This window comes from Giraffa tippelskirchi, chromosome 1, assembly GCF_054371585.1.
Source record: "Giraffa tippelskirchi isolate mGirTip1 chromosome 1, T2T-mGirTip1v1.2.pri, whole genome shotgun sequence".
Taxonomy (NCBI): domain Eukaryota; kingdom Metazoa; phylum Chordata; class Mammalia; order Artiodactyla; family Giraffidae; genus Giraffa; species Giraffa tippelskirchi.
Window position 1 is genome coordinate 15,703,766 of NC_137275.1, and position 27,610 is coordinate 15,731,375.

Here is a 27,610-nt window from a genome sequence, read left to right on the forward strand (position 1 = left end):
TCCTTAATGAGGGAAATGACAGAATGACAAAGTTCACTGAAGATATGAGAAATTAAGATTAGGTAGTCTGTGGAAAAAAGAACACTAAGATAAGATTACCAAATTAAATCAAAACCTGCAAATGTCCTACACAGCAACCAAACCTATCTTTGTGGTTATCTTTTCTACTAGGCAGAAAAAGAAAAGGGTTTTACTTTATCAGTTTTCTACAAGTTTGTAATGTTATAAAACATCTGGATCCTAATCTATTGAGAATATTAAGTCAAGAAGTTATGTTCCACAAAACAGCCAGATGACCCTTAGGAAGGTGCCTATTAAAAAATGCTCAAGTGTGATATTAAAAGGTTATAGGTTCATTTTTTTTGCAGTAATCCCAAGTGTTGGATCATTTTCTTGAACAGTGTCTAAGGTTATTGACATGATTTCTACGTGCTCTGAATAGATGAACCTGAGTCTTGGCCAAGTAATTATTTTTAAGTTTGTAGGAAATACATCTAAGGTGAATAAAGCGGAAGCCTAGTTTACAGAGTTTGTAACTTCTGGAATGACTGTGAAATAAATTCATTCCATCAAATTATTTAATGATGAGTATAACCTAGTCATAAAGAAATTAGGATACTGGGTCAGGATGCGTGAGATGCTGCCAATTCATATTCCATTTGTTTAAAACCAAACACATCCTCTCCATTTAGATTCACCCACTCAGTAGTAAATTTTGTCTCAACATTCCCATTTCTATTAATGGCAACTCTATTTTTCTCAGCCTCCCAGCCTGAAACCCATAACTAACCTTTCACTCCATACCCACATTATGACTGTCAGTCACTTTTTGCATCCTAAACATTTTGCTTGCTAGATGTCTTATGTCTAATTGCTACCATCCCTTTATGTTAACACCATTATGATTAAAGTTTTCTTGAAATAATTTTCCATACTTCAGTCTTGACCTAAGCTGATCTTTCAAAACTATAGGTCGAGAAATAATTTTACTGATCAGTGCCTCCAATAGCTTTGCATCACTTATAATTTAGCCTAGTAACCTCTCACTGACACAGACCGCCCTCTGAAATACATTCCACATTTTCCCACTTTTGATACTATACCCATTCTAGGGTCTTGCATTATCACTGCCTTACTTGACCGGCTCCCCACCTTTTGAAATGCTGCCCATTCAAAAGTGTTCTTTTGTTGCCACCTTGTACCCAAATATTTTTCATATCTGTTCCAAAAGGCTTTTCATATCTTCCCAAAGAATAAGATCTTTCTTTCCTATGGGTCCTACTAGTACTTGTGTTTTACACATTGTCTTATTACCCTTATTGATTGTAAATTCATTGAGAAAAAGATTGTATATATTCATCTTTGTGTACCACCTGGTGCCAGAGTATTGTCCCTTACACATAATAGTAGCTTGTTAAATATTTATTAATTTGAAAGTTAGTGCTCAGGTCTTTCCTCAACATGTTTCTTGATGCTCTCCCAAAGACAGAATTCAAGACAGAATTATAGTTTTGACAGTATGCAATTCAGTATGTTCTTATGCCAGTTAATATTTACTCACCTAGTAATCATCACAAAGGTAAATGAACTGAGTATCAGGTACACAAATTGTTGCTTCTGGCATTTGCTCATGATTCAGATAAAGCTTTGCTCATGCTTTCAGGTGGTTTTTTGATTTATTCACTTGGGGAAATATATATTTCTGAATTTTTTTGCATGCCCGTTTAGTTTAATGTGCTAACAATTAATCATAAAATATTCTCCTTAGGCTCTTTGTGCACACAAAGTATTTTTTACCCATTCCAACTACATGTAACGATATTAAATTGTCTACCTTCTACACCTGCTGTAAACTGTAGTGGATTGGCTTAAACAATTTATAGTTAAAATGATTGTGGATTCAATCTTTCACTACATGATTTTAAAGGAAAATATTCCTGGCTTGATTTTGAGAAATCATATGTATGACATCTATCACATATTTGTGTTTGGTGTTTTTTATTCTTTTATTTATTTAGCTAGTTATTATTTATTTTTGGCTGCAATGGATCTTCCTTGCTGCCCATGGGCTTTCTCTAGTTGCAGTGCATGGGATTCTCTTTGAGGTGGCTTCTCTTGTTCTGCAGCATGGATTCTAGGGTGCATGGGCTTCATTAATTGTGGCATTAAGGCTCAGTAGTTGTGGCACATGGGCTTAGTTGCTCTGAGGCACGTGGAATCTTCCTGGACCAGGGATTGAACCCATGTCCCCTGCATTGACAGGTGGATTCTTAACCACTGGACCACCAAGGAAGTCCCTGTGTTTGATATATTTCTGTGCATTATGCAGAGACATAGGACAGCCATATGCTGGAGCAGTTTTTCTAGCTCATGAGAGCCACTTGTGTACATCTGAGTTTTCTGACCTCATATTTTAGTTTGAAATCCATCATGCAGGATTTAAGACATAGAAATTGGCTGACTCTACAAATCAAGGCATTCTTAACCCCCCTGAAGAGCCAATGTGTGTGTGTATGTGTGCATGGTATATATATGTATATATATATATGTATGTGTATATATATATATATATACATATATATACCATATATGTATACCATATATACATATATGTATGTCTATATATACAGCCACTCCAGTATTCTTGCCTGGAGGAGCCATGGACAGAGGAGCCTAATGGGCTACAGTTCATGGGTTTGCAAATTGTCAGACATGATTGAGCAATTAACACACGCACACACAGGTATGCAGTAAACTATGCTGGAAAGAGAAAGCAATTACTTAGAAAACTTTTGAAAATTCAGCCTTATTGCATTCTTCATTATATTCACCTTTTCTCAGGAATGTTGCATATCACATTTTATTTTATAAATAGTTGAGATGAAATAATATTACGACATTGACTCCCTTAATATTCAGTCATGGCAACACTGGAAACCCAGCAGCAAGGGAATAAGTTAATGCAGTTTTTCAGTGACAAAATTGTTCTAATACCCAAACTCATGTTTTAGTGATGCTTTTAAAATATAAATAGAAAGTTAAATGTGCATTTGCAGAATAATACAGAAGCTTGAAATTTACTGATGGAATTGTTGTGTATCAATAAGAAATAAATGTAAACCCCAGATACACTTCTAAATAAATAATTGGATTCCCTTCTACTATCTGATTTCACTTGCATAGTGATTTATTTTCAAGAATAGCATGGGTGCTTGCTTTCTGAATTGATTTGTAAAGACTGCTGAAGGAATAACAGTCCATGAATAGAAATTAATTTTCTTCTAAAAGCATTTACTATAGAATGTTAGGGCAAGAACAAACTAGAAGGTCATCGAATACAAAGACTCTCAGTCTGTTCACCACCCTGTTGCCTGAGAAGTAAGCCTTTGGGAAGTGATAATGACTTACTGAGTTAGGGATGCTTAGCATCAAAATGGGTAGAGATTTCTTAGAATCTCTAAATGGAAGATAAAGCTTTCCGGTGATTTTAATACATAGCCCCTCCTCCTCCTCTACACCTTATGGGAGTGTGTCCTTCCCAGTTAGTTACGGATCTATCCCAATAACTTTTTCTATTTAAAAACCTCAGCCCCTAAACCAATTTAAGCTGATGCCCGTGATTACAGAGAAGGAATACATCTCAGTGATAAAAAAATCTCTAGTGGTTCTCATAATACTTTGTGTCTCTTTTTATGTTTGGATGGGTCAGGAAAATAATTTTATTTAAAAAATCAGAACAATATTTTCCTTTGAGACTTTGAATGCCTTTGGCTAGATAACTTCTAGGCTTCCCAGGTGGCTCAGTGGTAAAGAATCTGCCTGCCAGTGCAGGAGATGCAAGAGATGTGGGTTTGATCCCTGGGTTGGGAAGGTCCTCTGGAGAAGGGAATGGCAACCCACTCCAGTATTCTTGCCTGGAAAATCCAATGGACAGGGGAACCTGGTGGGCTGCAGTCGATGGGGTTGCAAAGAGTCGGACACAACTAAGTGACTGAGTGCACACACACATACACACACACACACACAGACACACACACAACTTTTAGCTGGTAAAGTTTTGTAATTTCAGTTCAGTTCAGTCACTAAGTCTTGTTTGATCCTTTGGGAATCCATGGACTGTAGCACGCCAGGGTTCCCTGCCTATCACCAACTCCTGGAGCTTGCTCAGACTCATGCCCATTGTGTCAGTGATGCCATCCAACCATCTCATCCTCTGTCGTCCCCTTCTCCTTCTGCCTTCAATCTTACCCAGAATCAGGGTCTTTTCCAGTGAGTCAGTTCTTTCCATCAGGTGGCCAAAGTATTGGAGCTTCAGCTTCAGTATCAGTCTATCCAATGAATATTCAGGGTTGATTTCCTTTAGGATGGACTGGTTTGATCTCCTTGCAGTCCAAGGGACTCTCTGCTAATAATTGACTCTCAAAAGCCACTAAAGCCACTGCAGCACGCCGCTAGACAGTACACAAGATTCCCATCCACCCATAGCACTATATAGAGAAACTCTTTCCATAGAGTCTTCTCCAATACCACAGTTCAAAAGCGTCAATTATTTGGTGCTCAGCTTTCTTTATAGTCCAACTCTACATCCATACATGACTACTGGAGAAACCATAGCTTTGACTAGACAGACCTTTGTTGGTAAAGTAATGTCTCTGCTTTTTAATATGCTGTCTAACTTGGTCATAGCTTTTCTTCCAAGGAGAAAGTGTCTTTTAATTTCATGGCTGCAGTCACCATCTGCAGTGATTTTGGAGCCCAAGAAAATAAAGTCTGTCACTGTTTCCATTGTTTTTCCATCTATTTGCCATGAAGTGATGAGGCCAGATGCCATGATTGTCATTTTTTGAACGTTGAGTTTTAAGCCAGCTGTTTCACTCTCCTTTTCACTTTCATCAAGAGGCTCTTTAGTTCCTCTTCACTTTCTGCCATAAGGGTGGTGTCATCTACATATCTGAGGCTATTATGTCTTTCCATAAAACCTAATTTTTTTTCAAGTAATTTTGAAAGTAACTAGTATTTTTTATCTGTAACTCTACTAGTATTTCCAGTTAATTTAAATGACATATTTATTGACAAAAATTTATAATGCTTTACTAACGATAAAACGTTTTATAAAAAATGTATGTATTTTACTGGTTTCTCTGAAAACGATATAGGAAGAAGGGATATTTATCGCATTGCTAGGATATCCCAGGCAATGATAAGCTCAATTCAGTTCAATTCTACTTTTAACGTATTGTCCCAAACTGTTTGGCAGTAAACTAACAACTTGAAGCCAAAATATTTGTCTGGAACCTTCTAATTTTGTTTGGTTTTATGGTTTAAAAGTTTATTGATTGTCTACATATAAAACAGAATTGAGAGGATCATTCAGTAAAGCCAGAGGTGGCTACAATTGAGAAGGCGTATAGTATAGTGCAATAGAAAAAGTCATACAGAAGCAAAAGTTTGTTTTTTTAAAATTACAGTGTGAGATTTAATGTTTAATAACAATAGGGTTTGATCCCTGAGTCAGGAAGATCCCCTGGAGAAGGGAATGGCTACCCACTCCAGTATTCTTCCCTGGAGAATTCCATAGACAAAAGAGTCTGGCTGGTTACAGTCCATGGGGTTGCAAAGAGTTGAACACGACTGAGCAAATGAGCATGCATGCATGCAACCATCTCTTTAAAAAAGATGGACTGATTGTAGCAATTACTGATTTCTATTGTGTAAATATTCTCACTGTGATCAATTTCAAGCTACTGATATGTCATCTATGAAGGCAAAATTGGAAAGAAATGCTAATAATTGACTCTCAAAAGCCACTAAACCACTGCAGCACGCCGCTAGACAGTACACAAGATTTCCATCCACCCATAGCACTATATAGAGAAACTTTCCATACAACGTGAGAATGTAATGGGGATTTTATAGAGGGACTGTTAGAAGAGAGAACCTCTTTTTAATGCATTTGTGCTATACAAAGTCAGGAACAATAATTTTTGGAACCCTAGAGATACAGTTGATAAATATTCTGAGAAATGAAAATCAAAATGACAATGAGAAATCACCTCACACCAGTCAGAGTGGCCATCATAAAAAAGCCTACAAACAATAAGTGCTGGTGAGGTTATGGGTTAAAGGGAACCCTCCTACACTGTTGGCAGGAATGTAAATTGGTACAACTATTATGGAGAACAGTATGGAGGCTCCTTAAAAACTAAAAATACAACTACCATAAGATCTAGCTATCCCAATCCTGGGCATATATCCAGAGGAAAACATGGTTTGAAAGGATACATGCATGCCAGTGTTCATTGCAGCACTGTTTATAATAGCCAAGACAGGAAGCAACCTAAAGACCCATCTACAGATGGATGCATAAAGAAGATTTGGTACGCACATACAATGGAATGTTCAGTTCAGTTCAGTCACTCAGTCGTGTCTGACTCTTTGTGACGCCATGAACCGCAGCACGCCAGGCCTCCCTGTCCATCACTCAGCCATTAAAAAGAATAAAATAATGCCATTTGCAGCAACATGGATGGACCTGAAGATTATCATACTAAGTGGAGTAAGTCAGATAGAGAAAAACAAATACCGTATGATATTATCTAATAAATAGATAAACAAAAGTGATATATTCATACAATAGAATATTATTGTCATAAAAAGAAATGAAGTATTGATACAAATGAATCTTTTGAAAATATTAAGCTGTGTCACAAAAGACACATATTGTATGATTCCATTTATCTGATATGTTCAGAACAGACAGTTTTATAGAGACAGAAAGTAAGTTAGTCATGGCCTAGGGTTGGGTGGTAAGAAATAGATTATAGGATTTCCTTTTGTGGTGATGAAAACTCTACAAAACTGATTGTTGTAATGATTGCACAACTTTGTCAATATCCTAAAAAAATTGAATTATACAAATTAGATTTGTTAATTGTGTCTCAGTGGAGCTGTTACAAAAGGTATATGGGCAATATTTTATATTTCAAGTTAAAACTAAATCTAAACTCTAGTACTGTGATTTGAAAACTATCTGTAAGATAAGAATATATCATTCAGGAGATGAATAGAAAGTAATCTTACTCTGTTGGCCCATAATTTGATCAAGCCTTTATTAAAATGCTGCATCTAGTTTTAATTTCTGCCCTTTAATAACGATGTGGAAAAAATTAAAGATGTTTCTGAGAAGCCCATCACAGTAATGCTCAATTATTAGAGACCAAAGCTGATGAAAGAATATGAGGATGTTGGTATAATTTAATCTAGAATCAAAGGAAAAAAACAGAGCTGGGCAGTTTGGCTGTTTAATCAAGGGTTGTCTGCTGGCCTATAAAATCTACTAGTATATGTCACGAGAGAAAATGAACTAGCTGTGCACCATATCTGTAAAGGATATAATCAAATAAAGCTGTAATGAATTGAAGCCAGATAACTTTACATTACTTGTGTGCTTACTGATGTGTGTAAGCACACACACCTGATGTGTGTGGCCAAACACAGGTGGCCAAAATATTGCCACCTGATGAGAAGTACTGACTCATTGGAAAAGACCCTGATGATGAACAAGATTGAAGGCAGGAGAAGAAAGGGATGACAGAGGATGATATGGTTGGATGGCATCACCCACTCGATGGACATGAGTTTGACCAAGCTCTGGGAGCTGGTGATGGATAGGGAGACCTGGCGTGCTTCAGTCCATGGGGTCACAAAGAGTTGGACATGACTGAGCAACTGAGCTGAACTGAACTGAGCTTTATATTATATATTTTTCTGATAATAAGAGTAAAATTATTTACAGGAAGATGTTAATAAGACAGATTTAAAAATCTAGAGACATTTAAGATTAGAGGGTACTGATACTTTTAAGAGTTTGAAGAACATGAAATATGCATAGGTTTTTCTGGATAAGAAAATACAGGATACAAAAGAATATACAATAAATGCTATAGTTAGAGAGACTTCGTAGCAAAAAGACTAGAAAGTAATATATCAAAAGTTTAATAGTTCTTATCATTAATCTGAGATCAATGCATATTGCTGCCTTTTTTTCCTATATTTTTTACATCTCCCATAATTTGCATAAATATGGTTATAATAAACAAAGAACTATTTAAAAAGGACCCATATAATTTGTCTTAGTTTAAGTGTGTGTACCCTTTCCAGTTACTGTCACATTTTAATCACTTACCTACTCCAGGAACAAGGAGATTGTATTAAGTTCTCCACTTCATTAGATTTTTTTCCTAACTTATTAGATGTATGTGATAATACTACTGTGACTTATTCACATGGTTATATTGTTTTCACCAAATGTATCTCACTCTATTAGATGCTTATACTTCATATATTTTTAATAGTGAACTATTTCACAAAACATGCGTTTCACTACCCATATCGCTTGAATATAAAGGATCTATAAAGAGAAAAAGTAATTGGACTTTCCGGGGTGCTCTGGTTTAATTCAGTCTTACAATCTCCCCTCTGTGGTTCTTAAAACTACTGTAGCTCAGTAAGTATTTATTGAGTGATAAGCATGAACAAGTTTCTCCTCAGAGTTTCAAAACCTTTGTATTCCTACATAGCAGATCAATTTTGAAATTTTTGTAGTTACTAATTCCGAGTTCTTATTTGGAGACTCCCAGGTAAGCAAGCCTGAAGAAAAGTAAACACCCACTCAAGAGGCTGACTGTGGTTCTGACTTCTGTCCTTTTTTTGGTCTATGGTAACTTTCATCCACAGTCCTACCTGGCTTTTCCTATGTGGATTTTAAGTTTGATGTCAAATTAATGACGGTGTAATAATATTTACTTAATATACCTTCCTTTCTTAGAACGGTAGCTTCAAAGTAATTCTGATCTCTGGAAATTACCTCAGCCTATATTTCTGGGATAAGAGGCTTATATGTATTTGTTTTAAAAGTTGCCTGAGGGACTTCCCTGGCAGTCCAGTGGTTAAGACTCTGGTTAAGACTCTGGGTTTGATCCCTGGTCAGTAACTAAAATCCCACCTGCTGCCTTATGCAGGAAAAAAAAAAACAACCCACCTTCCTGAATTGAAAGCATCCAGGTTCAGGTGATTACTTTAAAGGTGTTCACTTATTTGCTCTCTTCATAGAACAATGGTCTTCAGCCCTTAACATCAGCCTCTGGGGAGCTTTTGAAAAATGCAAAGACCTTGACTCTACCCAAGGCCAGATGCATTACAATATGGGAGATGGGAAGGGTGAATGGAGTGAAGGAAGGGTGAAGGGTTTAGTGGAGTTTTTTGGTTTGTTTTTTGTTTGTTTTCTTTTAGAAGCATTACAGGTGATTTCTAGGGTTGAGCAGAATTTGAAAGTTACTGCATAGTTGTTATTCAGTCACTCAGTCATGTCCCACTCTTTGCAACACCATGGACTGCAGCACACCAGGCTTCCCTGTCCTTCACGATCTCCTGGAGCTTGCTCGAGCTCATGTCAGTGATGTCATCCAACCATCTTGTCCTCTGTCATCCTCTTCTCATTCTGCTTTCAATCTTTCCCAGCATCAGGGTCTTTTCCAGTGAGTCAGTTCTTCCCATCAAGTGGCCAAAGTATTGGAGCTTCAGCTTCAACATCACCCCTTCCAAAGAGCACCCAGGACTGATCTCCTTTAGGATGGACTGGTTGGATCTCCTTGCAGTCCAAAGGACTCTCAAGAGTCTTCTCCAACACCACAGTTCAAAAGCATCAATTATTCGGTGCTCAGCTTTCTTTATGGTCCAACTCTTACCACCATACATGACTACTAGAAAAACCATAGCTTTGACTAGACAGACCTTTGTGGACAAAATAATATCTCCACTTTTTAATATGCTGTCTAGGTTGGCCATAGCTTTTCCTCCAAGGAGCAAGTGTCTTTTAATTTCCTGGCTGCAGTCACCATCTTCAGTGACTTTGGAACCCAAAAAATAAAGTCTGTCACTGTTTCCATTGTCTCTCCATCTATTTTCCATGAAGTGATGGGACCAGATGCCATGATCTTCATTTTTTGAATGTTGAGTTTTAAGTCAGCCTTCTCACTCTCTTCTTTCACCTTCTTCAAGAGGCTCTTTAGTTCCTCTTCGCTTTCTGCCATAAGGGTGGTGTCATCTGCATATCTGAGGTTATTGATATTTCTCCCAGCAACCCTGATTCCAGCTTGTGCTTCATCCAGCCCAGCATTCCTCATGATGTACTCAGCATATTATAAGTTAAATAAGCAGGGTGACAATATACAGCCTTGATGTACTCCTTTCCCAACTTTGAATTACTGCATTAACCCTTGAATAACTTGTGACCAGGGGCGCTGTGTTGTTATCCTCATGTTCACCATCTGATTAGTGCTCTGTATTAGTGGTTCTATGAGGACTTGTCAAATGAATGATGGAGCAGACATCCCCTATCTAGGGTCCCCAACCTTCAGGATCTAATAATGCCTGATGATCTGAGGTGGAACTGATGTAATAATAATAGAAATAAAATGCACAGTAAAGGTAAGGCACTTGAATCATCCCCAACCCATCCCCCCTTACTGCTCTGTGAAAAAATTGTCTTCCATGAAACTGGTCCCTCATGCCATAAAGGTTGGGGACCACTGCCTTATCTTATATGCCCGCACTTGTATCCTAAGTGACATCCAGTTGAGTTTAGTTCCAGGTTTAGTCATGTCGTTCTTTGTTTTCTTAGCACAGGTGCAGCCGTGAACAGCAGTGAGAGTCTCCCTCCTTCCTCATCCGTCAACGACATCTCCTCCATGTCCACCGATCAGACCCTGGCATCTGACACTGACAGCAGCCTGGAAGCCTCGGCAGGACCCCTGGGTTGCTGCAGGTGACTAGCCGCCTGCCTGCGAAACCCAGCGTTCTTCAGGAGATGATGTGATGGAACACACACGCAGACACTCACGCACACATGCAAACGCAGACACGCAATGACAAGAACGTGGCAAGGGAGAGTATCCAAGCCTAAAATTGAAACACATCTTTCAGCCTGCTTCTTCTCCAGAGTTCTGTATTGCAGCTAAGCCAAATGTATATTTAACTCCTAGTTGCTCTTGCTTTGGTATTCTTCCAATGATGCTTTTACTACAGAAAGCAAATCAAACACAATTAGAGAAGCCTTCTCCATAAAGTGTAATTTTAATGGCTGCAGAACCAATGACCTGTAACTGCCCTTTCAAATGGCATGACAAGGTGTGCAGTGGCCCCATCCAGCATGTGTGTGTCTCTATCTTGCATCTACCTGCTCCTATTGGCCTAGTCAGATGGATGTAGATACAGATCCGCATGTGTCTGTATTCTTACAGCACTACTTACTTAGAGATGCTACTGTCAGTGTCCTCAGGGCTCTCCCAAGACATCACGCACTGGGGTACCACATGGTCCATTTCATGTGATCTATTACTCTGACATAAACCCATCTGTAATATATTGCCAGTATATAAGCTATTTAGTTTGTTAATTGATTAAGCTGTATGTCTTATAAGAAAATGTGTAAAGGGTGGAATATGGGGAGGGAGTGAGTTCTCTTGGACCCTTGAAGATGTAGCTTCCAAATCTGAACTGATTAAATGGCACCTGTAAACCAATTTGTAGAAAGAACATATGTGATGCTTATGTACAGTGCGGGGTGGGAGACGGGAACAGTTTCCAGGTACTGAATGGTTTGACGTTTAGAAGGAAGGTAGGCATAACAGCTGAGGATCTTTTTTCTGATAGTGAGTGGGTAGGAGAGACTAGGGTAGTGTGGCCATGTGGGAGGAAGAACTAAAGGAGGTATGACCCAGATTCTAGGAGACACTGACATTCCTGTTTTGGAAAGGAGACCCTCATTTGTCATTTGCAAATTATGTGTCACAACTGAGAAGAGATTGGCAGCTAATGAGGCAGGGTTAGTGTATCCACATCTGATGGGAACCTTTCTCTGAGAGTGGAGCTGCCTCTACATGGTATCCCTAACAAAAAATGAGTTTGCCTAGGCTATTTTTAGATTGTGGGTTGTGTTTTCCATGACTGTGCTATTTTCTGGGTTTATATCTTGTCAAGGTTTTATTTTGAGAAGAAATATTACTTCCCTCTTCTGGAATTAAAAAAAAAAGGTTACTTAAACAAAAATACCCAAAGCCCAGGGCGATCCTCAGGTTAGCATTTGAAAACATCCACGTACATTCTTCAGGGGTTTCCCCAATTCCTTAATGTGGCTGATGTCTCATGTTTATTTATTTTTTCATAAATTTCAACAATTCAAGAAGGGCTGATCATCTGAGTTTTGTATACCACAAGGCGGCATGACAGCAATAACTCTGCCCATAAGTTACCGCTGCTAAATAGCTTTAGCAATAGACTGTCTTAAAAGCCATGAAGTATTGATGTAAATGTATAGCAAAATCTCCTTGATTTAGCTCAAAAATAAATGAAAGTGCTTTCCCAGGCACTTGAAGGAGGCACTGTGAAACATCCTGGTTCCATACAAGGCGATACCAGGGTAACTTCTCAGCAATAACAGGACCAGGTCGACCCTTCTCCTCTTATTCATTCTGGTGAACTATCCATCACAGCTCTTTGCACTCTGACCATTTTGGTGCTCATCAGTGTGGTGGTATTTCACCTGAAGAAGAAGTGAAACACACAGGCTGGTTGGTTGAGTGTGAGATGACGGGCGAATGGAATCCCTCTGAAAACAGAGCAGACAAGAATGCCAGTGCTCTGAAAACTGCCTTAAACACAGCGATAGGGAAACCGTATCTCTTCCTAAGCAATAGAATCAACTCCCACCACCGCCACAGGAGCAATGCTGCCACTTACCGGGGATTGCTTTGCACCATAGATTTCATGACAAGAGATCATTTGTTCAAAACGGAGAGAAAAAATATTAGACTGTGCAGCTCATCCCCTGGAATAGAGGTGGCCCAGTGTCTCTATCTTACTGCCCTTGTTTTTGGTTAATATTGCAGACAATCTGATTGGAAAAATGCTTCCTCATTCACATGAGTTCTCTCAATTTTCTTTGTGTCACGCTCTCTCAACCCTCCCCCTCACTCCCCCACCCCCTTTAAAGTTCCTCTTCTCTGCATTTCCTTTTTTGTATCTCCTTTCTCTGTGCTCTTCTCTTGCTATACCTGTGGCCTCTCCCCTTCTGGCTGTTTAACCACATGAGATTAAGTACAGAGAGCATGAAGCTGTTGAAAGAGAGTGAATCCCAGGGAGAATTTCATCAGCCACAAAACGACATCAGGAGACAAAAGGAAATCTCCAGCCAGCATCTTCGAACCACTCGACAGACTCTCTCTCATGTACGTGGAAGTGATTTTTTTTCCACTCAGATGAAACCAGGCAAGAACTACCCAAAGTCCCTCCCCTTACTTGCTACTTCTACTTGCTACTTACTTACTTCTCTAAACTGGACTAGTCTGACCTCTCCTGTTTGTTGTCTCTTGGAAACAGGTTACCTTTAGCCAGAACTCTCTCCCTTCAAGGAAAAATGGAACAACCTTTATATTGAAATATCACATATTACAAAGCAAGCTAAGGGTTAGCTTCTTGACAGCTTCTACAATTAATTTGCCTAGATTATCAAAGCAAGATAGGCGATAGGCCAACAAAGAGAACCTCATTGCAAAAGTCCACCCGCCCTTCACAATCTTGGGGCCATTTTATTAGAGTCTCATGAGGAGGTGATTATGTTGTTACCAGATCCACAGAATATATTATGTCCTGTACTGAATCTTCTTTTCTTGAAAAAACAAATATTTCCAGTGCAGTCACCCATTCCTTCAAAAGATCTCTCCTGCTTTTCAGGTAGGGGAGTGTCAAGTCACTCTTGAGAAAAGTGAAGTTCCTGCCTATGGTTGGGGTTCCTTTTGGAATGCAAGTTGGCCTGACTTTCCTTAAAGGGCAAGTAGTTTCATAGTGATCCTTCAAGAAATGTTTTGTAGTATTTTACAGGAGGGATAGCTTCATGTCCACGTGCAGGAGGAACTAGATTTTTGAGAGAGCTTGGCAAAACCACCACCATCACTTTGATATTTCTATATGTATTCTGTTGGCCAATGTGTTCAAAAGACATCCACTGGCCTGATAACCAAATTTCTTCTTGTGGAATAAAAACTGATAATAATCCTGCATCTTTAAGAATCTGATGACTGAGCTTTGAGAGAATGTACCCCATAGATGGACCAGGGTCTGGTCTGTTCCCTCCACTTGGAGTAAACTATTTAATCGAAGGCCAGGAAGCTGGACAGTTTTTTCTCAATCTGTTATCATTATCAGAAAAATATTACCTAAGGATACTGATAGCAGCTGACTGGTAAATCAGAAAATAGGCCTTGACAAATAGGATAAGTACAATAGGTGAGATTAGATAAATCATTTTATGACTTGCCAGGGAAGGGGGGGCACAGAATAAGCAAAACAGACTTTAAAATTTTAAATAGTCATTGCAAAATGTAAATTATTCCAAATCTATTTCTATGTATTTCTCAACATATGATAATCTAAATCTTAGAAACATTATGTTCTGTGATGAATACTATCAACCAGACTAGCTGAAGAGAATTTATCTTGTATAGCTCAGAGAAAGGGATTAAATAGCCTGAGGAATCTTTGATTCCAATCACATTGGGTCTGAAGAGAAATCTCTACCCTTTATCCTGCTCACAATACCCAACGTGCGTATTTTCCACAGAGATTATTGAACCCAGAATGGAAACTCCTTTCTCTAAGAACAACAATCAACTTATAATGTACATAGTTACACTAATTATTTTCCATGTGATTAAAATATACGATTTTATCTCTTTTAGCATTTGGACAGTTCTTTTGCTGTCTGACATGGCTTACTTTGACTCATTTCCTTGGTCAGCAAGCTGAAATGGAAGATCTCTGTTTGGATATGAACTCCTATACATCTAACTTTTGATTATGTGGGACCAATGGCCAGTATATCCTAATGGACAGAAATCTCCTGCCCCTAGTTAGCACTGAACTGTTAACCTTGCCATGTATATCTTGCAACAAGACCTAACTTACACCTGCCTGTTACTCTGCATGATTGGACTCCAAAGACTATTACAAATGATGAGAATTGTCCTGTGTCCGTGTTTATGAAATGGACTTAAACACACACACACACATTCATACACATCTCACCTTTACAGTTCTAGATCAACCCTGGAAAGTAAAACTACGCACATCCAGTTTCTTTGCAAGGTCTTAGTGGTGAGAACTGAAAGTCAGCCTGATAGATCAAATGCACTTCAGTGATGTTTAATAAGGATTTGAAATTATTTAAATCATTTGTGTCCTTTCTCACTCTTTTTCATTTTGTGTTTTTTTTTTTCTCCTTTTTTATTTTCAAAATGTTGGTGGAACAAGAGGGTGAATGGGGGGAGAACTTTGGCTTTTTTGAACTCTTTGTAGGTGGATATGAAGTCAATACATTGTGATTTCTGTTTCTTATGAACTATTAAAAAACAGAGCAAATCTGCTTCTAGTAACATAAAACCAAATCCAAACCCAGACTTTGTTGAAGTTTGCCTGTTGCTATCTGTTGTCTTGCTGCTCATTGTCGTGGGTTTCATGTCCTGACGGTAGCTCTGAAGCATATCACATGATTTCATTGTGTAGTCTGATTGTGCCAGGGAATAAATAAGAAATGAGGAGTGACCTACTTTCTCACTTTGGGTAATGAGTGTGTAATACATATGTGACCGTGTAGAAAGCTCTACTTTCATTTGAGATTCGTTTCTTCTAAAAATAGCCTTCATTTCTGTCTGGAGATGTTGGTTGTACATCTGCAACTCATGTAAGTTTCCTTTAAGGTATAAAATTGGTGAAGAGGGAAAAAATAATTTTCTGAGGGTATTAGGTGAGTAAAACAAGGTTAAATATCAGGTTAATTTATCAGAAGTCCTGATCAGTTTAGTCATTACTCAAGAGAGATCAAAGTTGTTTTGTGTGTGTGTGTCTGTGTGTGTGTCTACATGGTAGTCAACCTTACTCCTTGGTGAATTTATGATTTTATGTCTTGATAAGGTCGCCAAACCCATATTAAGCTGGAAACATCTGAAAACATTGAGGAATGGCCTTTTATTTCTGTAGATACAATGTTTTATTTAACCAGCTAACTATTACAAAGAAAATCTAGAAGATAAACATACCTATTCTTTTGAGTTAACACAATTTAACCTTTTATATATAAGAAAAATAGAAACCAAAAGCCGTTTGTTATCTCTGGCATAGCTTCTATTTTTAAATCACAGATCTTTACTCTCTTAGTAAAATAAGTTTAAAAGTGGCCAAGTATAGGTACCTGAAAATACAATACTAAGAAGGGGAATCACATTCCATAAGACTGTTTATGGAGAGAAAGGATCAGAAGGAGTTATTGGTGCATACCAGGTGCCATGAAAAGTTACCAAATGTGTGGGTCATCTTGACCACATTTACAGCGAGAATAAAGATGTCTTGGAAACTACCTTTCTTGCTTGTGCAACAACCACCCTAGAAGGAGGATTCTGTTTGCTCAGCAGTTGCACCGGGTTATACTCAAGGTAGAGATTTTTGACCTTATAGATTTATCAGAATGCTACTTGTTGCATGTCTTTCCTCCCTAAATTTTGAAAGGCATGCCTAGAAGACATTTGCAAGTAGTGAAACACACTGAAAACGCTATTGTCTCAGATCAGTTCACGTCAGGGACCACTGAACACGGCAAGTCATCTCCCCAGGTCCAGACTGAATTCCATCTGCTCATCCTTTTAGATCAGTGTATTCTCTTTTGTTACTGAAACAAACTGTAGACATGTACAGTTCCTAAGCACATGAAGTATGATGGTACATACACAAGAATCAAACCCCACTTTGGAATTTCCCATCCTCTTTTGTCACATATTAAAGACCTGTTTATCATAGTATAAAACTCAATGTAAAATAAGTCTGAAATACAATTTAGAAGATTCAAATTTTACTCCATGGTTCACTTCCTTGACCCTGAACTTCTGGTTCTGTCCTTCCCTGGATCCTCGTCTGTATTCCTTCTTTTTGCCCAATGATCCACGTTGTCTGCAACTCAAAAGCAGATATAAAATGTTATTCATCTTAAAAACTCTCCACACTCTTCCTAGAAAAGTGTATCTCTCACAATTCGCTTTTCATGAACACTTTCATATTTGCATTTGTCAAAGGATTATCTGTGAACAACTATACACAAAATCAATTTTTATAAACCAAATAATATTTTACATGGACTAAGGAAACTATTGATATTAAAGTGCTTCTTTTATAAAAGGAAGACTTTCAAAAAGCAATTGCTTCTTTCTTAATGTTAATATTTTGCAAACTTGGATTTGGTGCAAATCAAGCTCTCAGAAAATTGCTCTAAATTTCTAATTTAAATCCTGAGTTACATTCTTAAGTGGCACATTCATTCACTCCAAAGCCATTTGTTGAACATCTCTCTGTGTCCTTGGTAGGAGATAAATACAACATAGTTCTTATCCTCACAACTTCAGAGTAAATAAAGCTTAACGGTTTAAAAATAAGTGGTTATAGCAAAAAATCTTTAACTCATCTATTAATTTCTTTTAAAAACATAATGTGTTCAAATTAGTGGCATGATTTGAATGATTCCATTTTTATTATTCTCTTAGAGCTGAAACTCCAATACTTTGGCCACCTGATGTGAAGAGAGGACTCATTTGAAAAGACCCTGATGCTGGGAAAGATTGAGGGCAGGAGGAGAAAGGGATGACAAAGGATGAGATGGTTAGATGGCATCACTGACTCGATGGACATGGGTTTGGGTGGACTCCGGGAGTTGATGATGGACAGGGAGGCCTGGCGTGCTGAGGTTCATGGGGTCGCAAAGAGTCGGACACGACTGAGCAACTGAACTGAACTGAACTGAACTGAACAATTAATGAAGGGCTTTCCTGGTGACTCAGCAGTAAAGAATTCTGCCTGCCAATGCAAGAGATGTGGGTTGTATCCCTGGGTTGGGAAGATCTCCTGGAGAAGGAAATGTCAACCCACTCCAATATTCTTGCCTGGGAAATCCCATGGACAGAGAAGCCTGGGCATAGTCCATGGAGTGCCAAAAAGTCAGATGAGACTTAGCAACTAAACATCAACAACAAACAAATTTCAGTCTCCAGAAAAAGGGAGAAATGTGATGGCATTTTTACACCTTGCCAATGACTTATGATATTTGTGTCCTGTGGGAAAAATAGATAAGTTCAGAGGCTAAAAAACAACAACAACAAATTAGTATGGATGCTTTTTTCTACATAATATAAAATTCATTTTGATATATGTTTCTTCTGAGAGCTATTGGGTCTGAATGCTAAGCTTGAGGCTCACATTTCAAAATATCCAAATGAGTAAATAACATCACAGCAGATACTGGAGTCTTTCTGCAGTTATGGTCTCATAGGAAGCCAAATCTCTGAAATTTGTTCAGTCTGTGGGGGTTGTTGGAGCCCTAAAATAAGTTAAGGTAGATTTTAGTCATTTGTTATTTTCTGTTAGAAACTCCAACTCAGAACATCACTGAATATCTGAACCAGAAACTTGACATTGAACTCTGAACATTCACTCACTGACCCATGCCACAAATATTGATTAAGTACTTCAGGTTTCTCATGACTGTTCTATGCACACTGAAAAAGTGAAAGTGAAAGTCATTCAGTCATGTCCAACTCTTTGCAACCCCATGGACTATATAGTACATGGAATTCTCCAGGCCAGAATACTGGAGTGGTTAGCCTTTCCCTCCTCCAGGGGATCTTCCCAGCCCAGGGATCGAACCCAGGTCTCCCACATTGTGGATGGATTCTTTACCGGCTGAGCCACAAGGGAAGCCCGAGAACACTGGACTGGGTATCCTATCCCTTCTCCAGCAGATCTTCTCGACCCAAGAATCGAACTGGGGTCTCCTGCATTGCAGGCAGATTCTTTACCAACTGAGCAATGAGAGAAGCCCAAGGTCCTGGATAGCACTAAGAAAACAGACAAAGTAGTTAAAAGGATAAGGCATGATACGGGGTATCATTTAGATGAGGTGATCAGGGCAAAGTTCTCAGAAGAGGTGATAATGAGCAGAGAACTGAATAAAGTGAGGGAATGAGTCATATTAGTATCTGAGGGACAAGCAAGTTCAGAGGCCTTAGAGTAAGAGCTTGTTTGTATATATAAAGAATGACAAAGAGCCTTGTGAATAAAAGGCTTCCCCAGTGACTCAGTGGTAAAGAATTTGACTGGCCAATTCAGGAGACTGGGGAGATGTGGGTTTGATCCCTGGATGGGGAAGATCCCTAGGAGGAGGAAATGGCAGCCTACTCCAGTATTCTTGCCAGGAAAATTCCATGGACAGAGGAGCCTGGTGGGCTGCAGTCTAGGGGGTCTCAAAGTGTTGGACAAAACTGAGCACACACTGCCTCTTGAATAAAGCAGAATGGACAGGAGAAGTGTGATAACATGAAATTGGAGAGGTAGAAAGAGTCAGAGCATGGAAAGATCTTGGGATTTGATTCTATCATGGGAAGATGATGGATAAATTTGAGCATGGAAATGACATAATATTTGTTTTTAAAAAGGATCTCCCTTGCTGCTGAGTAGAGAGAGGAGGTTAAGAAAAAAGACAAGAATAGAAACAAAGAATCCATTGTAAGGTGTATCAGGCATCCAGAAAGGCATGATGGAACTTGAGCTAAGAAGAGCTGGTGCTGAGAAGGAGTTGGAGTCAGAGTCTAATTAAGGATATGTCATGAAGGTACAGTTGACAAGATTTGCTGATGGATTGAAATATGATACGAAAGAAAGAGATCAAGGAATGACTGTATTTTTAAGAAATCTAAGCTGCAAGGTAAATGATGGTGCAGTTTACTGAGAACGGTGGGTTAGAAGCATATTTGTGAAGAAATTCATATTTGTTGTTGGAAATGTCAGTTGATGATTAGATATTCAGGTGAAGTAGCTGGAGTATCTACAAGATTGGAGGTAGGGAAGAAGTTGAGCTGAAACATAAATTTGAGAGTCATCAGTTTGTAAGTTTTCATTGAAACAAGGAGATTATGTGAGACCCTTAAGAGGCTGAATCTACAGATGAATGCACCTCTTGTTCCAACATAGAAAGTCAGGAACAGGAGGGTGTTCTAAGGAATGTCTAGTGAAGTAGAGGGAAAACCAGGAACATGTGCTGTCCTGGAAGCCAAACAAAGTGTTTCAAACATGAGGGAGTGGGTACCATGGACAATGTCACTGAGCAGCTAAGATGGAGATGGAAGACTGACAATTGGACTTGATTTTATGAAGGTCATGGCTGACCTTGACTGCAGCAGTTTCTCTGCAGTTTTGAGGAAGAAAGCATGATTCCACTGAGTTCAAGAGAACATGGGGAACACATGTAAACCCATGGCTGATTCATGTCAATGTATGGCAAAAACCACTACAATATTGTCAAGTAATTAGCCCCCAAGTAAAATAAATAAATTTATTTTAAAAAAATAAAAATATAATTAAAAAAAATAAAAAGAGAACATGGGAAGTGAGAAGTTAGAAATGAAGTCATAAAATTCACATTTTTTTTTCTGAAAAATGAAGCAGAAGAGTGATGTTGAAATTAGACATAAATATGAGATGAAAGGATTTTTTAAAGTTACTAAAGCGTAAGTATATGTGGATGGGCTTAATATTTAAGAGTAAAATATCTAATGTAAGAGAGAAGGAGTATTTATTTGAAGGAGCAATATTCTGGAAAAGGAGAGGTGTGCTCTCAAGGAGGAATCGTTGGTCTGGGTGGAGCAGGCAGCACAGGTTTTGGAACAAGAGCTAAGGTACAGTGCAGGTGTAGGTTGTCTGGTAGATATGATGATGAAACATTAAAACAGGGACTTCCCTAGTGGTCCAGTGGTAAAAACTTCACCTTCCAATGCAGGGGGTGTGGGTTTGATCTCGGGTTGGGGAGCTAAGATCTCATATGCCTTGTGGATTTTTTTTTTCTCAGTAAAAACAGGCTATCAGTAAGTAAGGTCATATAAGTAAGATTATCAGCTGAATATGAGGATAGGAAGAGCTCACGGGGCTTATGAAATGTGAAATAGACCTTAAAATGTACAAAGATAAGTTACTGGACAACAAGGAGAGGAAAACGAGCCATTTTTATATAAGGTAGACAAATCAATCAGTGCTCTTCAGTCAAGTTTAGGTTTTTAGTGCAGGTTAGGAGGAAGCAGAAATTGGATTTAGCCAAAGTTGAGTCCTTTTTTTTTTCCTTCCCAGATGAGTGGAGTGGTGGAAGAGGAGATGAAGGGTTTTGAGAGTGGAGTGTGTGAGCACGTGCTCAGTCATGTCTGACTCTTTGGCACCCCATGAGCTGTAGCCCACCAGGCTCCTTGGTCCACGGAATTTCCCAGGCAGGAATACTGGGATGGGTTGCCATTTCCTACTCCAAGAAATAAATATGATGGAGAACCACAGAAGCTAAGTTGGTCAAGAAGGGAAGTGATGACATGAGGGATGACATGAGGGGATAATAATTTGCAAAAATTTAAGCAAGTCTATGGCTCTGAGACGCTTTGGGAGTATTCAAGAATTGTTGGAGTGATAGTGCAAAAGGGAGTTACCAGGAAAGAGAAGAGGTGATGATCAGAGAGTGGATGCTTGGTATAGATATTTTGGTGATGGTGCAGTTAATGTTAGGCTGTATATTATTACCCCACTTATTTAACTTGTATGCGGAGTACATCATATGAAATGCTAGGCTTGAGAATCCCTTGGACTGTAAGGAAATCAAACCAGTCAATCCTAAAGGAAATCACTCTGAATGTTCACTGGAAGGACTGATGCTGAAGCTGAAGCTCCAATAATTTGACCATCTGATGTGAAGAGCCGACTCGAGAAAAGACCCAATGCTGGGAAAGATTGAGGGCAGGAGAAGAAGGGGATGACAGAGGAAGAGATGGTTAGATAACATCACTGAGCCAATGGACTTGATTTGATCAAACTCTGGGAGATAGTGAAGGACAAGGAAGCCTGGTGTGCTGCAGTTCATGGGGTCACCATGTTGGACACGACTTAGCGACCCAAGAATAGCACCAATTTTTTGTAACACCTTGGTGTGAGGTCAACCTTGGGCACAGGTGGCTGAGGTTTGGGCAAAGGAGAACAAGATTTTTCAGGACTGAGTAGGTTGAGGAGCTGTGTGGCCACGTTGGTGTATGACAGAGAAGTAGAGGTAAGGACGGACAGCTGATTAGATGCTAAAAAGGCTCTTTCATGTGACATGTGCTTCCAAGGAGGTTCTTGGGGAGGTGAGAGGATCAACGCTCTGAAAGTAGCAATAAAAAGCAAAGAGAGACCTTCCTCTCCATCAGGTTAATGATAATTGTGGGAATTATCATTTGTGCTGAATTGTGTTGTGGGAAGGAAAAATAGCCATCCTGGAGAGGGCTGCAGGACAGTCGTGTCTTTAGGACATAACTGCTTCAGGAAAGATGTAGAGGGGATGCTGGCAGCTCTAGAAGGTGTAATGGAAAGGTTGGGGAAGTGGGGAGGGATCAGAGTTTGAAGCAAATGTGAGAATGTGCTGAGCAAGATAGGGATGAGCTCACAGGTGGAAACAAGCTTCATGGACCATTAGCTACTTCGATGAAAAGTAACAGGTGAGGGCTTCCCAGGTGGCCCGGCAGTATCCGCCTGCCAATGCAGGGAGTTGTGCGTTCAATCCCTGGGTCAGGAAGATTCCCTGAAGAAGGAAATGGCAACCCACTCCAAGAAGTCTTGCCTGGGAAATCTCATGGGCAGAGGAACCTGGCAGGCTATAGTCCATAGGGTCACAAAAGAGTCAGATATGACTGGGCAACTAAACGACAACAACAGCAGAGGGTGAAGTGTGGTGGCCTGACCTGGGGATGACTTTGGTGTGTGGTACATAATTCTGATGACTCTTGTGGAGGCAGGGAACATGTTTGTTGGGAGGAGAGGGCTAGGATGGACTTGGTGTTTTCACAAATTCTTTAAGGGCTCCCCTCAGAGCCAAGAGATAGCTTTGCTCCAAGCAAATAGTCCAATTTGACTCCACTCAAACAATTCAGTATTATCCTATTACCTGTACTCTCCACTTAAGAAAGGGACCCCTAAGATAAAACAAAAGCACTCCTACCTGTGTGGGCTGGTCTCACCTGGGCTTGGCCCTTGAGGGGCCATGATGATAGCAGGTACACATAGTCCATAAATAAAGAACGTCGTTCAGCCCTGGACCTAAGCCATAATGGGATGTTAAACAGCACACTTTTCATTGGCTAAACTTTCCCCTCAAAGCTCTAGGGTAGGTTCAATAAAGTCAGGCTGCCTGGGAAACTGCTCGTTATCCAAGTCACTTGGCAACAAGAGGCCCTTCAGCTGGGCAGTGCTAACCCTTGGCTCATTTCCCACTGGTGCCATTAAGAACACTATAAAGAGAATAATGAAAGAGCCCTACGGGAGCCACAGATCCAGCACTCTTTCCCTGTGGTTTGTGAATTCAAACAAGGCAAAACACATCATGCCCTGGCTGCTTCCTTTGAATAAAACAGTAGAAGCCGCCCGGGACCTCAGTGTGTTTTCAAGTCTCAGGGGATGCAAGTAGGTTGTTAGGTAGAAGGCCACCTCGATGGCACAGGCTGGATAGGTCATCTTGTGTCATTGAAAAGGCTCCCTCCCTAGAGTCTGTAACACAAGCACCTTCGTACATGCTGTTCCACGTGTGCTCCAGGGAGGTCTTGGCTCCAAACTGTCTCCCTGTCCGATTACCTCCAACCCATCCTTTAGGGCTCACGTCATAGCCATGGCTCTGCAGTGCCTTGCCCAGCCTCACCTCTGTGATCTTTTAACATCTGCAATACATCTCGTGGAAATTATTGTAAACTAGGCTGAGCACCAAAGAAATGATGCTTTTGAACTGTGGTGCTGGAAAAGACTCTTGAGAGTTCCTGGGACTGCAAGTAGATCAAACAAATCAGTCCTAAAGGAAATCAACCCTGCATAGTCATTTAGAAGGGCTGTTACTGAAGCTCTGATACTTTGGCCACCTGATGCAAAGAGCCGATTCATTGGAAAAGACCCTGATGCTGGAAAAGATTGAAGGTAAAAGGAGAAGGGGGTGGCAGAAGATGAGATAGTTAGATAGCCATCACTGACTCAATGGACATGTTTTTCAGTCACTAAGTTGCGTCTGACTCTTTGCAACCCCATGAACTGCAACACGCCAGGCTTTCCTATCCTTCAATATCTCCTGGGGTGCTCAGATTCATATGAATGAATCTGTGAATGATTCATGTGAATCTGAGCAAACTTTGGGAGATAGTGGAGGACAGAGGGGCCTGGCATGCTGCAATCCATGGAGTCACAAAGGGTCAGACATGACTTAGCAACTGAAAAACAACAAAGTATCCCAGGGCACCTAGCCTCCTGCTAGCCTAGAATGTGGAATCCTTCAACGAATATTCACTAGTGGTGATGCTGATATGACTGTAGGCATGTTCACTGGAGCACATCCTTAGGCACTTTCACTGTATTTTACCTAATACCTTTAATGCCCATTGTCTTCCTCTGTGTCCACACAGACAAAACTGATGGACAGTTAGAGGTGTTTCTTTAGATTTTATTCCCAGATCATGGATGTAATTGTATTACTTCCAAATAGAAAGGATGCTTTCAGGTTGCCTCTCTCTTGTCATCAGTTTCTGGCAGATCATCTGAGAAAAGGTAAAATTAGAGTCCTTGAGACAGGGACACAATTACACCTTCTGCTGCCGTACATGCTAGTGTTTCATTGCTGGTCAGTTTCCCAAGGCCAGAATCCAGCTATGAGCTCCAGAAGCATCCTTTCAACAGGAGTAATTTGGGGGCCAACAGCTACCATTTATAGAACACTTACTATATGCCAAATACTGTGCTAATCACTTATTCATGCCTCAAAAAAAATCCAATAAAGAAAAGACACTACTATTATCCCTATTTTACGTAAAAACCAACAGGCTTACAAACTTGACGTAACTTCCTCTAGGTTTGTGTAACTACTAAGCTGCAGAGCTGGGATTGTGATCCAGGTCTCTGAATGCAAAAGTTCATGCATTTTCTCTTTTAGGATGCTACACCATGAGAGCACAAATCTGCAATGTAAGGAACACTGGGGTTTGTGTTTGGCTCCTTGGGGCTTCCCTGGTGGCTCAGTGGTAAAGAATCCACCTGCCAATGCAGGAGGCATGGGTTTGATCCTTGGGTCCAAAAGGTGCCCTGGAGAAGGAAATGGCAACCCATTCCAGTATTTTTGCTTGGAGAATGCCATGAACAGAGGAGCCTGGTGGTCTACAGTTCATGGGGTTTTGAAACAGTTGGACATGACTTAGCAATAAAACAACAACCCCAGTCTTTAATCTGCTCCTGCATTTCCAATGAGAGATAATTATATCATTAAAATTATAGCAATATTAATTATATTAATTAATTTTACAATATTATATCATATTAATTATATCTTTAAAAAGAGATTTAAACTCACTTACCTGGCATTGATCTAATTTTTTAAAAGGAATCCTCAGCTTGTGAATAAATTGGAATGACATTATTTAAATTCCGCTTGGAGTTTTTAGTCACTTCATGATAAATTTACATATAAAATCTACACTTTAGTTAGCTTGATGGCATGGGCATTTCTATTTTAAATGTTCACTAAAGGATACACAGCCATATAGTTTGATGGGTCAAACCAATACTGTAGACTCAACACTTGAAAGCAAGTCTTTTTCCCTGAGCTCATAATGTAAAAATCATCACGGTTGTCTAAAGAGTTTTAAAGTGTATACAGAATGCAGGAAATGAACCTTTATTATTAACCTTAATAATAAACCTTGTTTATTTCCAGTTTATGCTTATATCAATCTGCCATTGATATTTTTCTAGGCTTTCAGATGAATTAATACGAGAACCAATAGAAACCCAGATGGACAAGTTGCTCACGGCATGCGTTGACTGAAGATTGTCATCACTGAGATTTATAATTAAAATTAATAACAGTATCCCTCATAAAGCAAAGACCAAATTTATTGCTAACTCTCCATGCTGATACTCTGTGGCATAATAATGGTGGGGAGTGTGTGTGCTCAGTCTTGTCTGACTCTTTGTGACCCCATGGACTGTCACATGGACCAGGCTTCTCTGTACATAAATTTTCCAGGCAAGAATACCGGAGTGGTTTGCCATTTCCTACTCTAGGGGATCGTCCCAACCCAGGGATCAAATCTGCGTCTCTTGCATCTTCTGCATTGGCAGGAAGAATTCTTTACCATCACGTCACCTGGGAAGTCCAGTGATGATGGAGGGGGAGACACTTAAAATCAATAAGATATCTTTCTGGTGCCTTAAGAAACTCCATTTATCAATAGAGTTATCAATCAAGATATGCGGCAGGCACTTGGATAGGCACAGGGCACATCACCTAAAAGTAAGAGAGCTATTGTCTCCACTTTATAGATGAAAAAACTAAGGCTCAAAGGTTAAATGATTTTTCATTATTTTGCATCTTTCCTAAGGCATATTCAGTCCAGTTCAGTTCAGTTGCTCAGTCACGTCTGCCTCTTTTCGACCCCATGGACTGGAGCTCGCCAGGCTTCCTTGTTCATCACCAACTCCCGGAGCTTGCTCAAACTCATATCCATCGAGTTGGTGATGCCATCCAACCATCTCATCCTCTGTCATCCCCTTTTCCTCCCGCCTTCAATCTTTCCCAGCATCAGGGTCTTTTCCAGTGAGTCAGCTCTGAATCAGGTGGCCAAAATATTGGAGCTTCAGCATCAGCATCACTCCCTCCGATGAATATTGAGGACTGATTTCCTTTAGGATGTACTGGTTTGATCTCCTTGCAGTCCAATGGACTCACAAGAGTCTGCTCCACCACCACCATTCAAGAGCATCAGTTCTTTGGTGCTCAGCGCTTTTTATGGTCCAACTCTCACATCCATACATGACTACTGGAAAAACCATAGCTTTGACTAGAGGGACCTTTGCTGGCAAAGTAATGTCTCTGCTTTTTAATATGCTGTCTAGGTTGGTCATAGCTTTTCTTCCAAAGGGCAAGCATCTTTTAATTTCATGGCTGCAGTCACCATCTGCAGTGATTTTGGAGCCCAAGAAAACAGCCCACTGTCTCCAGTTTCCCCATCTATTTGCCATGAAGAGATGGGACCAGATGCCATGATCTTCATTTTTTGAATGTTGAGTTTTAAGCCAGGTTTTTCATTCTCCTCTTTCACCTTCATCAAGAGGCTCTTTCATTTCTCTTTGCTTTCTGTCATAAGGGTGGTGTCATCTGCATATCTGAGGTTATTGATGTTTCTCCTGGCAATCTTGATTTCAGCTTGTGCTTTATCCAGCCCGGCATTTTGCATGATGTACTCTGCATATAAGTTAAATAACAGGGTGACAATATACAGCCTTGATGTACTCCTTTCCCAATTTCCAACCAGTACATTTTTCCATATCTGGTTCTAACTGTTAAGATGCTTACTTTTGTCTGTTTTTCAGTTTCCTGCAATTATCATTCCACTTTGCTGCTTCCTAAAGTGCTTTTTAACTTGGTGAA

General features: G+C 39.7%; 1 protein-coding gene across 50 annotated transcripts in view; it reads left to right on the plus strand.

Moving 5' to 3' along the window:
- The window catches only part of MAPK10 (mitogen-activated protein kinase 10), a 364,716-nt gene extending 338,657 nt beyond the window's left edge, over positions 1 to 26,059 (plus strand). For 22 of the 50 annotated variants that reach the window (XM_081581792.1, XM_081581843.1, XM_081581825.1 and 19 more), the window contains one exon: positions 10,682 to 11,582. In XM_081581792.1, the coding sequence (XP_081437918.1) occupies positions 10,682 to 10,698 (17 nt within the window). In that variant the 3' untranslated portion in view covers positions 10,699 to 11,582. Of the gene's footprint in view, positions 1 to 10,681; positions 11,583 to 13,051; positions 13,287 to 13,791; positions 13,892 to 14,795; positions 15,079 to 17,642; positions 17,758 to 19,586; positions 19,763 to 25,932 lie in introns of those variants that run through there. The other 28 variants (XM_081581714.1, XM_081581593.1, XM_081581612.1 and 25 more) reach the window with 6 other exon arrangements.
- Positions 26,060 to 27,610: the final 1,551 nt, after the last annotated feature.